This window comes from Trachymyrmex cornetzi, unplaced genomic scaffold (genome assembly GCF_001594075.2).
Source record: "Trachymyrmex cornetzi isolate Tcor2-1 unplaced genomic scaffold, Tcor1.1 scaffold346, whole genome shotgun sequence".
Taxonomy (NCBI): domain Eukaryota; kingdom Metazoa; phylum Arthropoda; class Insecta; order Hymenoptera; family Formicidae; genus Trachymyrmex; species Trachymyrmex cornetzi.
This window is the reverse complement of record NW_017298173.1, coordinates 866068-880389: the sequence shown is the minus strand read 5'-3', so window position 1 is coordinate 880389 and position 14322 is coordinate 866068. Positions and strand designations below refer to the sequence as shown.

The following is a 14322-nucleotide window of genomic DNA, read 5'->3' as shown; positions in this document are numbered from 1 at the left end:
CCCCCCCCCCCCCCCCCCCCGCCCCCGCCCCCCTCCGTCTTAGCCCGCCGCCGTTGACGCCGTCGTCGACGTCGTCGTGTCCGTGGTCGCGACAGTGGTGATATAGAGCGGCGCAGCGGGGGAGCCATGACTACGCGTGGAGAATGGGCTCGATCGCGTCGGTGCTGCAGTGGCATTGCTCGGAGTGCGCCCTGATAAATCCGACGGAGAGTGCGAGATGCGCCAGGTGCGGGCTGACGCGACTCAGGAGCGACGAGAGGGCCAGCCTCGATCGCAGGCAGGACCATGCCACGAGCGTAACCGCGGCGGAGCATAGCGGCAACGCGAGTCAGGGGGGAGGAAAAGAGGCGCACGCGGGGGATCGCGCGGGACGCTCGACGAGGAGACGCGAGGACGAAGAGTGTCCCGCGAGGAGGGAGACCTCCTCCGGGGAATCGACGCCGCCGACGCCACCGCCGAGGGCAGACCGATTGGTAGCGCGTAATTTGACAGAGACGCTATCCGTTGACCAGTCCCGACCCATCATCGTTTCTCAAGGGTAAGGATTATCATTTCGTCCTCCTTATCTTCCCCATGTATTTTTTTTTTTTTGCGTGTGCTCCGAGACAATCCTATCGCTCGATATGAGTACCCACGAGTTGTTTGTCAAGATACCGTACTTTTATCGCAAAGTATGATATTGATTCCCTTGTGTCATGTTTACGTCGATTAAAAAAATTGAATTAGTACTTGAGTTTAAATCAAACTTTCCTTTTATATTGAGTATATCTATCTTGAAGAAATTTCAAATTTAAAATAGATTGCAGACTTAAATTAATGCTACATTAACAGCTGATACTACTTGTGAAAATGCAGTTTGCAATAAACATTGATTGAAATTTTTTTATTAATTTTTTTTCAGATGTCAAATAATTTAGAAACAATTTTCAAAGAATATTTTCTTATTCTGAAATATAAATTTTCTCTTCATTGAGAATAAACATTCTGTATATTCTTACTAGTATGTGTTCCTATAAAATTGCAGTTTTGAGAGACACTTGTCTGCAGCTGACATAAGGAAGAATTCTCATTGTTGTTCGTTGAGTGGTAACTCATCCGATAGGAAACCGCTGAAGCGTTTTTCATCCTTACCTTCTTTAGCCACACAGTGGACTTGTATTCGATGTCTATTGGACAATAATTGCAGCTCATTGATCTGCGCGGCTTGCGATGCTAGTGCGTCAATAGCTCAAAACGACGGAAAGCAGATTGGCGCACGCAAGAGTAAAAAGATTAATCTACATAAAGAGAATCGTCTTAAAATCACATCTGGACTTTTGGCCAATGTCCTAGATGGGAGTGTTAGCAAGAGTGGCTCCGGTAACAATGTTAAAATTAATAATACAGGTGAGTGTCACGTAAAACGATCATTATAGAAATTGTTAATAAAATATTCCAAATCATTGAAATTTGTTGCTTGAAAATTTTCCAGGGATGGCACAGTTGACAAGCATAAGTCGAAGCGACAGAGGAAGAGGGCACCATAAAGATTGGATCTTGCCGTCAATTGGAACAATGGAGTCTACTACGCTTCCGTTCACAGATAATAGCGATACCTCTCAACGTTCTCCAAAACGACATAGTCCTTCTATGTATGAGCGGGTTAAGTCTAAAGTCAGTCGTTCGCTGTCGAACGGTTCTGTTGTTCAAAAATTATCGGAACACATGGTACAACGACCTACGAGCCTAGTGGTACCGGAAGCACGCCAGGATGATGGTTTATGGAGCTGTGACAATTGCACCCTGGACAATGCGCCCGGTTTGGAGCAATGCGAGGCGTGCGACGCTCCTAGGAGTCCTGCGCCTTGCAGCGGAGTGGTTATCAGTGTGCCGGCTTGGGTGCCACGCGCATTATCGTCTGCCGGGCCCCTGTCTTACAGGAGATCCTTCTCGGATGCCGACTCGGTCACGAATGTGACGCAGAAGAAGACTGTTAACCGTAGAAGTTTGAACGACGAGGAACCGCCCGCCGTGCCGCCTCATTCCATTGGCTTCAACTCGAGACCAAAGTATTCCTACATCGGGATTACGGATCCCGACATACCGCCCCCATTGCCAAAGAAACAGAGCAGTAAGTTAGGCCTGGTACCGACGAAGGCGCATAGCGAGGCAACCAGTCCGGTGGGAGAAGTATCGAACGTGAGCCCGTTAAAGCGCATGTGGACCTGCAGAAAATGTTCTTATGCGTATAACCCGCTGTGGTCCAGTGGTTGCGATATTTGCGGTTCGTCTAGATCACCCCCGTCGTTAACGCAGCCTAGTTTGATAACTGTCACAAAGGACACGAGTAGCTATCCGACGCATGCACAATCTCCGATCGTGGTATCAAGGGATAGCGTAAGATACATACCACCGAAAGCGGCCACTCTGGCTACGGCGGAATCCGATCTGGATGATCAAATCGATCCACCGTCACCGGTGTGGACGTGCAAAAAGTGCACTCTATTGAACGCCGCGTCGAGAACAACGTGTGAGGCTTGCTGTGGTTCAAAGCTGAAAAGCATTATGCATTTAGAAGATGCCACTCTACGAAAGGGCGAGAGTTGGGTGTGCCCTTCGTGCACGTTGAGGAATCCACTTTCTGCGCAAAACTGCAACGCCTGCAAGACGTTAGCAGACTTTCTAGAGGTCCCGAAAGACAATAGAGCTTTTGGCCAACGGAGTCCAAGCCCGAGACTCTGTTCAACCCCGACGAATTCCAAAGCGGTTACTCCGAGACATAGAAATTCTGTAAGAAGAAACGGTTCGTCAGCAGCTGGTGATAAAAGGCACTCGAGGACTAGAGATCCTTCATATATTCAAGTTAGTATTTGTATCTTTTTCATGAAATTCTTAAAAATTAATTATTGGTGAGAGCGTAATAATTCTTGCTTGGATCGCTCTTGCCTCAATTTTTAATTCGCTCTACTTTTGTTTTTTCATTTTTTACTTTGCCGTTTGCAAAGCAAATTAAAAAATTTTTATCTCTAACGGTTTTTTTTTCGCACGCTTAGTGGCAATGTAAACTGTGCACATATGAAAACAAGAGTACAACTGCTATTTGCGAAATGTGCCAAAGCTCGAAGTCGTTATCCCAAGTATCTGGAGATAGAGGGATACCTAGGCTTCTCGAGTCGGGCACTAGTACTCTTAGAATACAGAGGCAAGAGAGTGTAGTGATGGAAAATCTTAGACAGTTGGAGGAAAGAGACGCGCTGGAGAAGTGGGAGCGTATTGTACGATATTGCAAGGAGGTAAAAAGCATAAATCTAGACCATATTGTAGGTATATGTAATGCTAAATTATTAATGAGATTTAACAGTTCGTTCATTTATCTTATAGACAAACGAACCATTCGTCGATGATTCGTTCCCGCCTGCTCCGAAATCCCTGTACTATAATCCCACGGATACGAAAGATAATCACGTCGTTCAGTGGAGAAGACCACATCAAATTAACGTGGATTCAAGTGTCGATTCTAAACTGCCTTGGGCTGTCTTTAGGACACCCTTACCTTCTGATATCTCGCAAGGTGTCTTAGGAAATTGTTGGTTATTGTCGGCTTTGGCTGTTTTGGCCGAGAGTGACGAGCTCGTGAGAAGAGTTTTGGTCATGAAAGAGACATGTCCCGAAGGTGCTTACCAAGTTAGATTATGTAAAGATGGAAAATGGACGACGGTACTCGTTGATGATCTATTACCCTGTGATAAGAGAGGCCACTTAGTGTACTCTCAGGTATATGTCTGTATGCTACACAAAGATACGTTATACTATTTATTATATCTAGACACATATGTATTATTAGTAACATATACGTCTTATATTGAAGGCAAAAAGAAAACAGCTTTGGGTACCGCTAATTGAAAAAGCAGTTGCTAAAATACATGGCTGTTACGAGGCCTTAGTATCCGGCCGTGCTATAGAAGGTCTAGCGACATTAACTGGTGCCCCGTGTGAGAGCGTGCCTTTACAACCTTCAGCATTGCCAAGCGAAGACGAACTCGATAGGGACCTAATATGGGCACAACTCTTGTCCTCGAGGCAGGCTATGTTTTTAATGGGTGCTAGTTGTGGAGGCGGTAATATGAAAGTTGACGAGGAGGAATATCAGCGCAAAGGATTAAGGCCAAGGTAAATTAAAAACTTAATTATTTCACGGTATCTAAATTCGATTTTCGTTTCTTTCATTTTTTTTTTAATTGATTGTTCTTAAAACGTCTATTTCAGACATGCATATTCTGTCCTCGATGTCCGTGATGTACAAGTAAGTGTTAGAGATGTACACACTTGGCTTGACACTTTATTTGATCTGACTTGAAACAAGTATACCTGTCACGTAATTATTACGCAGGGAATACGGTTATTACGACTACGCAATCCTTGGGGTCATTATAGTTGGAAAGGGGATTGGTCAGACGACAGCCCTATATGGACTCCGCAATTACGAGAGATGCTTATGCCGCACGGTGCTTCAGATGGCGTCTTTTGGATATCCTTTGACGACGTTTTAAAATATTTCGATTGCATTGACATCTGTAAGACGAGAGTCGGATGGAGTGAAGTGAGATTGCGCGGCACTCTCCCTCCGTTGTCGTCCCTCAGACATTTATCGTGCGTCCTTTTGACGGTATTAGAACCCACCGAAACGGAATTTACACTGTTCCAAGAGGGTCAAAGGTGAGATGATTAAACTGATTCGCACACATGAACATATTATGTAGTATATTAATAACTATATTATTTTCTAGAAATTCAGAAAAATCGCAGCGATCTCAATTGGACTTATGCGTGGTAGTTTTTCGCACGAGATCTCCGGCTGCTCCGGAAGTTGGTAGATTAGTGGAACATAGCAAACGGCAAGTACGCGGTTTTGTCGGCTGTCACAAGATGTTGGAGAGAGATTTGTATATCGTTGTATGCCTAGCCTTTAATCATTGGCACACCGGAATGGAAGATACATCTAGTTATCCGGAATACGTTCTCGCTATACACAGCTCAAAGAGACTTCTCGTTGAGCAAATATCACCACCTGCTTTTGTTTTAGCCGATGCTATCATAAGTCTAACATTGGCTAAAGGACAACGGCACGAAGTAAGTCATTACCTCGTATTTTGAATAATTCGTAAAGCAGTTATCTCTAAAATTTATACTGACATCTAAATTTATATTGACATCTAAATTTATATTGATATAAAATTTACATAAACCTCTAACAATATAAATATTTAACTCTAACAGGGCAGAGAAGGCATGACTGCATATTATTTAACTAAAGGATGGGCCGGATTAGTGGTAATGGTTGAAAATCGTCATGTAAATAAGTGGATTCATGTAAAATGCGACTGCCATGAAAGCTATAACGTCGTGTCCACGAGAGGACAACTCAGAACTGCCGATAGTGTTCCTCCCCTTCACAGGTAAGATACAATTAAACTTTGTTTCTGGTCAGCATAAACAAATTTTAAATTGATATATTTATTTCAGACAAGTTATCATAGTTCTAACACAGTTGGAAGGTAGCGGAGGTTTCTCAATAGCACATCGACTTACGCACAGATTAGCTAACAGTGGAAATTTGCACGATTGGGGACCGCCTGATACACAACATTGTCCTCAAATCGATACTCAGGTAGAAGGTTTGCACAGTCCTCGCTTAATAACGTGAAGAAAGGAACACAAAACGAACAGAGGCCGTTACTTGAGGAAAAGATCGCTGATTGTAATCGGCAACGATTCTCGTATGCGTGACGTCGAGATATTGACTGGAAAGAAACCAAAGCAAGCTAGAAACGTTTCAGCGTACTATAAAACGTTTTGAAGAACATTAGAGAGTATTCTTTGTGCTTTCTAGCCGATGATATTCCCACGGATGCTCTTAGCGTTACAACATGCTCAGCATTCGACGTAATACAATAAATAACAATTAACGTACAATGGTTCTGGACCCAGTGAAAAGTACTTTTTTTCGAGTAAATAGTGAATCATGCATTTCGCGCGCGCTAATGGGAGAAAGAACGAACCTAAAATAAAAAAAAAAATAAAATAAAACTTACGTGGGAATTAAGTGTTTCTGCTGGAACCATTGAGCCCCGTAAAGAAGACTTATGGAAAATTGAATATTTATGAAGAAAAGAGTTGAACATTTTGCTTGTTATATAAACAAAAAAAAATTATTTTCTCAACTTAACATTTAAGCATTGTAAGAGAAATGACAAAACCTAAAAGATTACATAATAATATAATTTAAAATGGAACCATTAAGAGACACTAAAAGAAAAAAAAAAAAATGTATGTGGAAGACCGTACACATTGTTTTTGGAATTGCTTAGAATGTAGTACGATTACGTGGATCGTGATATTTCCAATTTAACCGATGTTTACATACCGATCCTTGCTATAAGGCCGTATTTGAAACCCGCATTTAAGGAAACTTGGATTCTTAGTTCTATTTAATGTATGCACGATATAAAAAAAAGAGGCTGAAATCTCGCACGAGAATATCGACTGTAGGATAGAATATTGATTTAGAATTTGTTGTTTCCATCTTGCAATCGAATGGAGAGCTTGTGCTAAAACGGATGTAGCGTAGCTACGGAAAAAAAGAGAGTACCAGAGACATCTCTCTTAAAACTTTTAAAAGTATCTCGACGCGTTCACTGCCATTCTATGCAATGTATGTATAAAGCCTACTTTCGCTTTTATTGTAAAATCGCTTACTTAGTTGGAAGCAAAATTAGCGAATTGTCGCTAATACTCTTTGCACACTAATTACATTCTTTTGTCTCAGAAAATATGTTGTAAGATACATGCGCGAGCATGGCAGTCAGCGGGTTAGACGTCATTAGTCCTGCTTTTATATAATTTTCAAAAAGAAATTTTTGAAATGTTTTTTGTCATTTGTCCATCCAGTTAATATCGAGGTCGATATGACATCAGTTCTTTGTGGAAAACTTGATAATTCCGTTTTAATGTCAAACTGCCATATTCTATGTTTTTAGACAATGATCAATTAACACGCGTGACACTCTTGTAAAGAAACTATATCGAATCAAAAAATTGGCGCTCTCTATATACATTGAATGTGGTGATGCGACAATACGCGATTCTGTGATCAGCCACTGATCTGATTCAACATTGATCCAAATCGGAAAGTTTATATTAAGATATCTTTTATTTAACAGACTGATATTATATACATAACGAATTAATAATACTTTAATAGTACAAAATTTCATTAACTTCAAATTTGTTCGAGTTGTTCAAATGAATGGACTACAATTATTTAAATTCTATTTTGAAAAAAACATCTTTTTTTTAATACAAATAAGCAAAGAAGGCCATATTCGGTCAAAGTGGATGTTGATGCTTAGTAATATTTTGTGGATCTTACAATTGCCAGTAAACTGTGCGCCGATTATTTGTCGGTCCTAAACTTTAGCTGGAGTATGTAATTTCACAAATTAAATTGACAAACAATTTAATAAGAATTTATTAAATTTAATAAGAATGTGGTCTTCGCTTATTTGTATTGAATATTTCTTAGTCGATTTCAACTTATTACTTTTTTCGTTGTAAATTGTTACCATGACTTAAATTGCGCGATAGTTCTTGTTGACAAACGATTAGTAAATATCGCATATTGATATATTTTTACATATATTCTTTAGTTTTGTCTTTGTTATATCGCAGATCGCGATCCGATTCATGCGAGTGTCTCCCGCGATGAGATAAAGCGCAAACGGGACATTCATTCCCCTAATGTCGATCTCATAACAGCAGGCCGAATTGTCTTAGTGAGGCCTAAGTGTTAGTAACTAGTTTTAAGAATTAAACGAAGAGCATAGTTTCAGGAAATGTCCGTTTGAAAAATTCGTATTGACGCGCGTTGATAGGAATACGTCCAGATAATCAGTTTTTACAGTGATGCGCTAAAACAGAGTTCAGCAAACGCTCGTTAATGATCGAATGTCGATTCCCTTGTCTCGCGTTTTAAACGGCTATTTGGTATCAGTCGAATAATAATTAATGACAGAACCAACGAACTTTTGTCCGCGAAATGTCGTTTAATTCGTCGAGACACATTCGAGGGATATATTCTTTACGTGTACTCTTAGTATTTGCAGTAGGTTTTTGCATTTGCGTGGCCTTTGTTTACAAGAAAAGATAATAGTTACATAAATATATAAGACGCGGACTACCAGAGTTGTGCGCTTCAGGAAATTGGGCGACAAACATTCTTTAAGTTACCGACGATAGTGTGAGAAAAAGAACTGAACTAACTGAAAAAGAGGAGTGGAAAGAGAAAGGCGTTCTTCTCTCGATACTGTCGAAGTGTACGCCCATCGTGAGATCGCATTTTTAAACATGCAAGAAGACTAGAAGATCCTCGGTTTTTTTGTACCAAGTACGAGATGCATTTACGCGAGGATAATACTACAGGCAATATCACGCTGATATCCAGTGCCATATATAACAATGAAATATATCCCGTGTGAACGGACAGCGAGCGTTTCCCGACGATGACCGTACATTCGCATGTCGCAATGTAACGTTACTAGAGCGTTCTCTCCCCGCGGAATAAGCAAACACAAATGATCTATTTTACATATTGCATAATCACCGAGGCAAAAGCGTTCAGGCGTTCTCGTTTTGTAGCGCTTTAGAACCGCGTATTTCGGCGCTGTTTGCTAAAGCGGCGAATGAATATTAATTTATTAACGAATGCGCGTGGCGTTCGAGGCACACGTGTTTTATTTTTACTATACGCAGGCCATCGTAGGGCAAATCGATGTTAATTCCGCACGGCGAAGGAAAATCCGCGGGATCTCATCGTGTTGAGAAATCATGTATAATATCCTTGAGATATTACATGTAAAAGAGGTATCTTGGAAAATATTTTTCAGACTCAACGTAACTGTCGCCACATGTATTTTCACTATAGGGCCCAAGATATTCTCAGAATGCATCTTGTATTTTCTCTTCGTGATTGCTATATATATTTTATTGAGATAACTTCTAAATATTTCATATAAGAGAGAAAGAGGCAAAGCGTTTTAGTAATTTATGTTCCGTAATTTTAAGAAAATCAGCTTATAGAGATTCTAAAGTGACGAAGTTACCGATTTTACAGGTTGGATAGTTAACTCCGAATTGGTTAAATTTTTAACGAAAAAATTGAAAAAAATTAAAAAATTGGGATAAACTTCCGAAAACGTCCAAATGACGTCAAATGAATGCCCTTGAATGGATTTTCACCGACAAGAAAGTTTAATGCCAAAAATGTTTCAATGAAGTTATAGAAGTTTGCGCTTATTATATATATATAATTTTTTCAGTATACTACATGTTTATCGCAGTATATAGGAGTTGAATGAAGAGGATGCGTATATAGAAGGAAAATATTTATCGTTATAAATCCATATGCAACAGTACAATTATGGAAGTTGTGCGCCCCTTAAGCAGGAGGGGAGGAGGGTGAAAGTCGCTTTGCATGGACAGTAAAATATTTTTTTAAAGCAGAAAATTTTTGTTCTATATAGTAAAAGAAACATTATTTTTCAAACTTATCCTCTACATATTATGGAACTTTAATTTACTATATCTTCTAAATCAATGCTAAACATATGTTAAGATTAAGAGCATCGGAGCTGCTTCCGTTATTGTCGATATTTACTATAATAAGCACAAACTTCCATAACTTCATTCAAACATTTTTAGCATTAAACTTTCTTGTCGGTGAAAATCCAATCAAGAGCATTCATTTGATGTCATTTACAGTACTTCTACCAAAATTCATGATAATCGGGCGTTAGACGTTTTCGGAAGTTGACTCAAAAATTGGATATATTTAGCACTGTAACTTTTTAATTTTTTCGGTCTTCTTGTTAGATCGACCATCTTTTCTGTGAATATTTTAATTGTGAAAAGGATTTGCAATCTGCATAGTTAATTTGAAAAATTTTTGACTAGTAATGTTGATAATTCTGTCATTTTAGGATCTCCTTATACAAAATAATTTGTGAACTGATAATATAACCGGGAAGATAGTGATTCTATATGAAAAAATATCGAAAACGTAGAATAAAATTTGTCTGAACGAGGCTTTGTTTTCGAAGAAAGAACTCGGAATCACAAGTCATGAGTCGATTACTCGAGAGAAGCGCGTAGTTGCTCCTCGCTCCCTATCAATTCTTTTTCTCGAAAACAAAGCTTTCTGTGAAAATTTTTTTTTACGTTTTTGACATTTTTTTTATATAGCATTACTCTTTTCCCGGGTGTATCCCTAATTCACGAACATTTGGTATACAAGGTGTCCGGTAATGACCGCATAATCTCTCGTGAGCAGGTAGAGCGGACTAAACTAAGTTGAAAAGTCCTCTATTATTTTGCAATTTTCGCAATTTTTTTTAGTTTCTTTTTACAATAAGTCATTACCTAAGGTTAATTTAAGGCTAATTCTTGCCTTCTTGATCAAAAAGGCAAGAGACAAACAGAGACAAACAGCAAGAAACAGGAAACAAAAAGCACATTATAGAATTAGCCTAAGTCTTAAGCCGTAAGAAATTGATCGATCATTCAATTATTCTTCTCACATTCAACTGTAATTGGTCAATTTCTCATAGCTTAAGGCTTAAAATCATGGATATATAGAAATTATCAATAAGTTATAATATGTTTATTTTTATCATTGACCGATATGCTTTGTTCGCGCGACACATCTCTTTTTGTATTTAACGGGTATTATGTGACTAACATCAGAACGAACATGACTCTTTTATGTTACTTAAATTATTTTTTAATCTAACTTTGACATCGTGATTTTTAAATTTGTTGTAATGGATTGACGATGCTTGGATCCGCTTGTGATCGTTGTTGGAGATAGGGTGAGTTCTGGCGAGCATACATTAATTACGCAAATTAATATCCATCTATTCAAAAATATCTCGTTGCAATTATTAGCTTGAGCTCCATTATCACTCCACTCAGCTAAGCAACTGGTTGGCACAACATTAGACTATATTGAAGATGGTTCTTTCTCACCACATTTCCACTGTGACTGCATTATTGGAACTACGATTGTGCGAGACGTAGTTCGACAGATTTTATTGTGCGAATTGCGATAAGCGGTAATTTTTTATTGTTGAGGATGGTTCAAATAGTGAGCCGAAACATACAAAATTGAATTCGTGACACATTAATATTAGTTAGCATTGCGCAATATAATACTCAGTGCTGACTCCTAACGCTCATTTGTATTTTGCCGTTATTTTTTGATTGTATTAATTTAAGGAGTCTATAAATTTTGTGTTTTTCTTTACTTAAATTTGTTTAAGACTTAAAGCTTAGATATAATGACTTATTGTAGAAAGCCTATTAAAGATATTTTTAAGTTGTCTTATGCTTCGACTTTAGACGATTCTGCTCATTGAGTAACTAAAAAAAAAATTGCGAACATTGCAGTAGAGGAGTTTTCGACTTCAGTTTAATCCGCTCTACCTGCTGTCGAGAGATTATGCAGTCATTACTAGACATCCTGTATACCTAAATACATTCAGGAAAGTTTTAATGCATCCCGCAGATTTTTATTGTTGCGCAGAATAATATCCGTATATCGAAACTACGACAACCGATGTTGCTCTGCAACTTGAGAAAATAGGAAACCCCATCGGTTGTTCTAGTTTCGCGTTTTGATATATTTTGATACAATGGAAAAGGCAAAGTTCGATCATCGCCGTTCTGTCAAACAATCGCCGCGAAAGATCTGCACAAGTTAGAAGCGGACAAGATGTATTGTAAATTTAAGAACAATAGCTCATCGTGCGTTTAGCGCTATGTTTTCCTTTATTTTGCTTCTCGCAAGTCTTTTTTTTTTTAATAACATAAAAAAAGCATATTTAAGGTCCGTTGCGCCACTGATTTTGGCACCGATCGCGTCAAAGCTTATCGAAATTCTTTCTCGACATTTTCGTAATATATTATGAGGTCTGTTCATTTTAGTTGAATTTCTTGCACAATATGAACCATACAAGAAATTTAGCTGAAAAGAGCAGGTTGATGGAAGTGAGGCATAAAATTTGACACGATTTAGCGTTATCGGCTAAAATTGATTCTTAACGCTAAACGCGCGGTGAGAGTGCAGGCCTACGTAAGCACAAACACCCAAGAGGAAGTACCATTTGTACATAAAGAGGTATAATTTATTCTATTTATGGTAAAGAGGGGAAGGGGATGAAGAGAGGAGTTGGCGAGGAATCACGCACTGTTGTTTTACATTTGAGTTGTTTTGCATGTGCTTTGGTGTCTGTCACACGCGGCTGTGAGCCGCGCGGTGAGTTCGTAATGCATTCTATATAAATAAATAAATATATATATATAAATATATACATAGCGCAGTTAGAGAGTGATAAACCGAAATCGAGATACGACGATGACGTGCGAGGCGTAAATGTCCGTTCAGGTGGTCCCGCGCGACGCCGGCGCGCGAATTCTCTCGTGCAACAATTATCGTCTCGGCTGGAATTTCGCGTTCGCCAATTATCACTTAATTAAGTTTGCTTTAAGCATGGTTTATTTGCGTGCCGCCGCCCCGCGAGAGTCGACGGATTGCTTTACGGACGGTCGCGCGTCCTCGCAGAGTACCTAGGAATATATTCTTAATATGTGAAGAAGATATAAGAATTATACGGTGTCTCGTTGTATTTGTATAATAAGGTGTAAAGAGAGAGCGAGAGAGAAAGAAAGAAAAAAAAATGGAAAAAAGAATAGTATCATTCTCATTGGTCATTGAGCGACTCGTATTTCTTAAATGATGCTACGCGTACAGGGTGCATTCTAAATTGCGTTAACGCGGCGTTAACTGCGTATTCGTATTTTTTATCTTGGCAAGATGGAATTGGGACGATCGACTCTCTGTGATTCAGTAACGAAAGGAAGACGACGTCGAGAATTTTTAAAGGATCGAGCCTCGTACGAGCCGCGGAATGTCTTCGATTAAAATAATTGGAATCTGTGGATTCTGAGGATTTGCTTCGAGCTGTTCTATAAATTTTGATATGTGATCGACATTCACATCTCAAATATATGTTGATATATTCTAATATCGAGTCGAGCATGATAGCACTAATTTTCCTAATTCTAGCGTATTGATGTTCATGGTGGAATTAAAAGTCGATGTTCGCGCAAGATAAGCAAGCGGAAATAAAGTGAAATCGTGAGGATAAGGGTAGGAAAAATATGGCGGATTTAAATCACGTTTCACGCGCATCGCGAGTTATTGATATCGACGGCGTTTTCCAAAGAGAAATAATTCGTAGATAGAATATCGTAAAAAATCACAGGTATAGTGATATGGAAGTAAAAAGATGCTTTTGGACGTGTTACTTTTTATGTCGTTCAGCTCGCGGCTGTGATCATTTTAGAAACACCCATGTACGAACCCGAACCAGCAATCAACTTTGTGATAGTCTGTGTACCGAATCTGAACATCGTTAAATTAATCCCATCTCCTATAGATAAGGTGTAATAATTATTAGACTTTCATCACGTACACGCAAAGGACAAAACATATTTACTACGTCATAAAGTGATAACGAGATTGTGTTGTTCCCTGATTTGTATCATGTAGGCACGTTTAATAATAAATCGAAATATTATCTATATCACCTTCATTATTTTCACCTTTCATGTTGATTTCTCTTGAGAGGTTGATGTTGATGATCGATTCAATCCATTTAGAAAAAATTTATATGTATAAAAATGACTTAATTTTCTCAACCAAAGAATTAAAAATATGCATCACATACATTGTTAAATAGGAAACAATGATAACCCAGTCCTTTAATAACGTATTATTTAACTTTCATGTGTGTCAAAATATAAAACAATCTATTTCTGTATTTAAATCAAAATCCATATTAACGTATGATGCACTTAATAAATAATAAATTAAATTTAAATCAAATTTAATACATTTTCTTAAGTTAAATTGTTTAATTCTATTGCTTTAGTTAAATTAACATATTGAGTATGTACGAGCAGTGGCGATGTAGAAATGATAAAATAACTCAAATTGAATACAATATGACATTACGAATTTAACAGCGTGTGAAGTTTTAAATCCTAAAGTAGTAAAAAAATCTTCAGAACCTTGAACTCTGTACTAAAAAAAACTTTAATTTTTAAACCTTTCTCTATTAATCATCACAAGGTAGAGTTGCATTCTATACTTCAAACAGCTTCAGATTTTCAGTGCAGTTTTCATGATTATATTTGACGATTAATAATGATTTGTGTTATATGTAAAAC

At 38.4% G+C, this 14322-nt stretch overlaps 1 protein-coding gene across 1 annotated transcript; it reads left to right on the top strand.

The window, feature by feature from the left end:
- The first annotated feature begins 40 nt into the window (after nt 1-40).
- Nucleotides 41-7215, top strand: LOC108763227 (calpain-D). Its single transcript, XM_018510673.1, has 11 exons — nt 41-538; nt 1025-1386; nt 1472-2841; nt 3033-3272; nt 3361-3753; nt 3848-4149; nt 4246-4282; nt 4370-4695; nt 4767-5109; nt 5257-5435; nt 5503-7215. The coding sequence occupies exons 1-11, from the start codon at nt 144-146 to the stop codon at nt 5681-5683; spliced, it is 4128 nt and encodes a 1375-aa protein (XP_018366175.1). The 5' UTR covers nt 41-143; the 3' UTR covers nt 5684-7215.
- The last annotated feature ends 7107 nt before the right edge of the window (nt 7216-14322 follow it).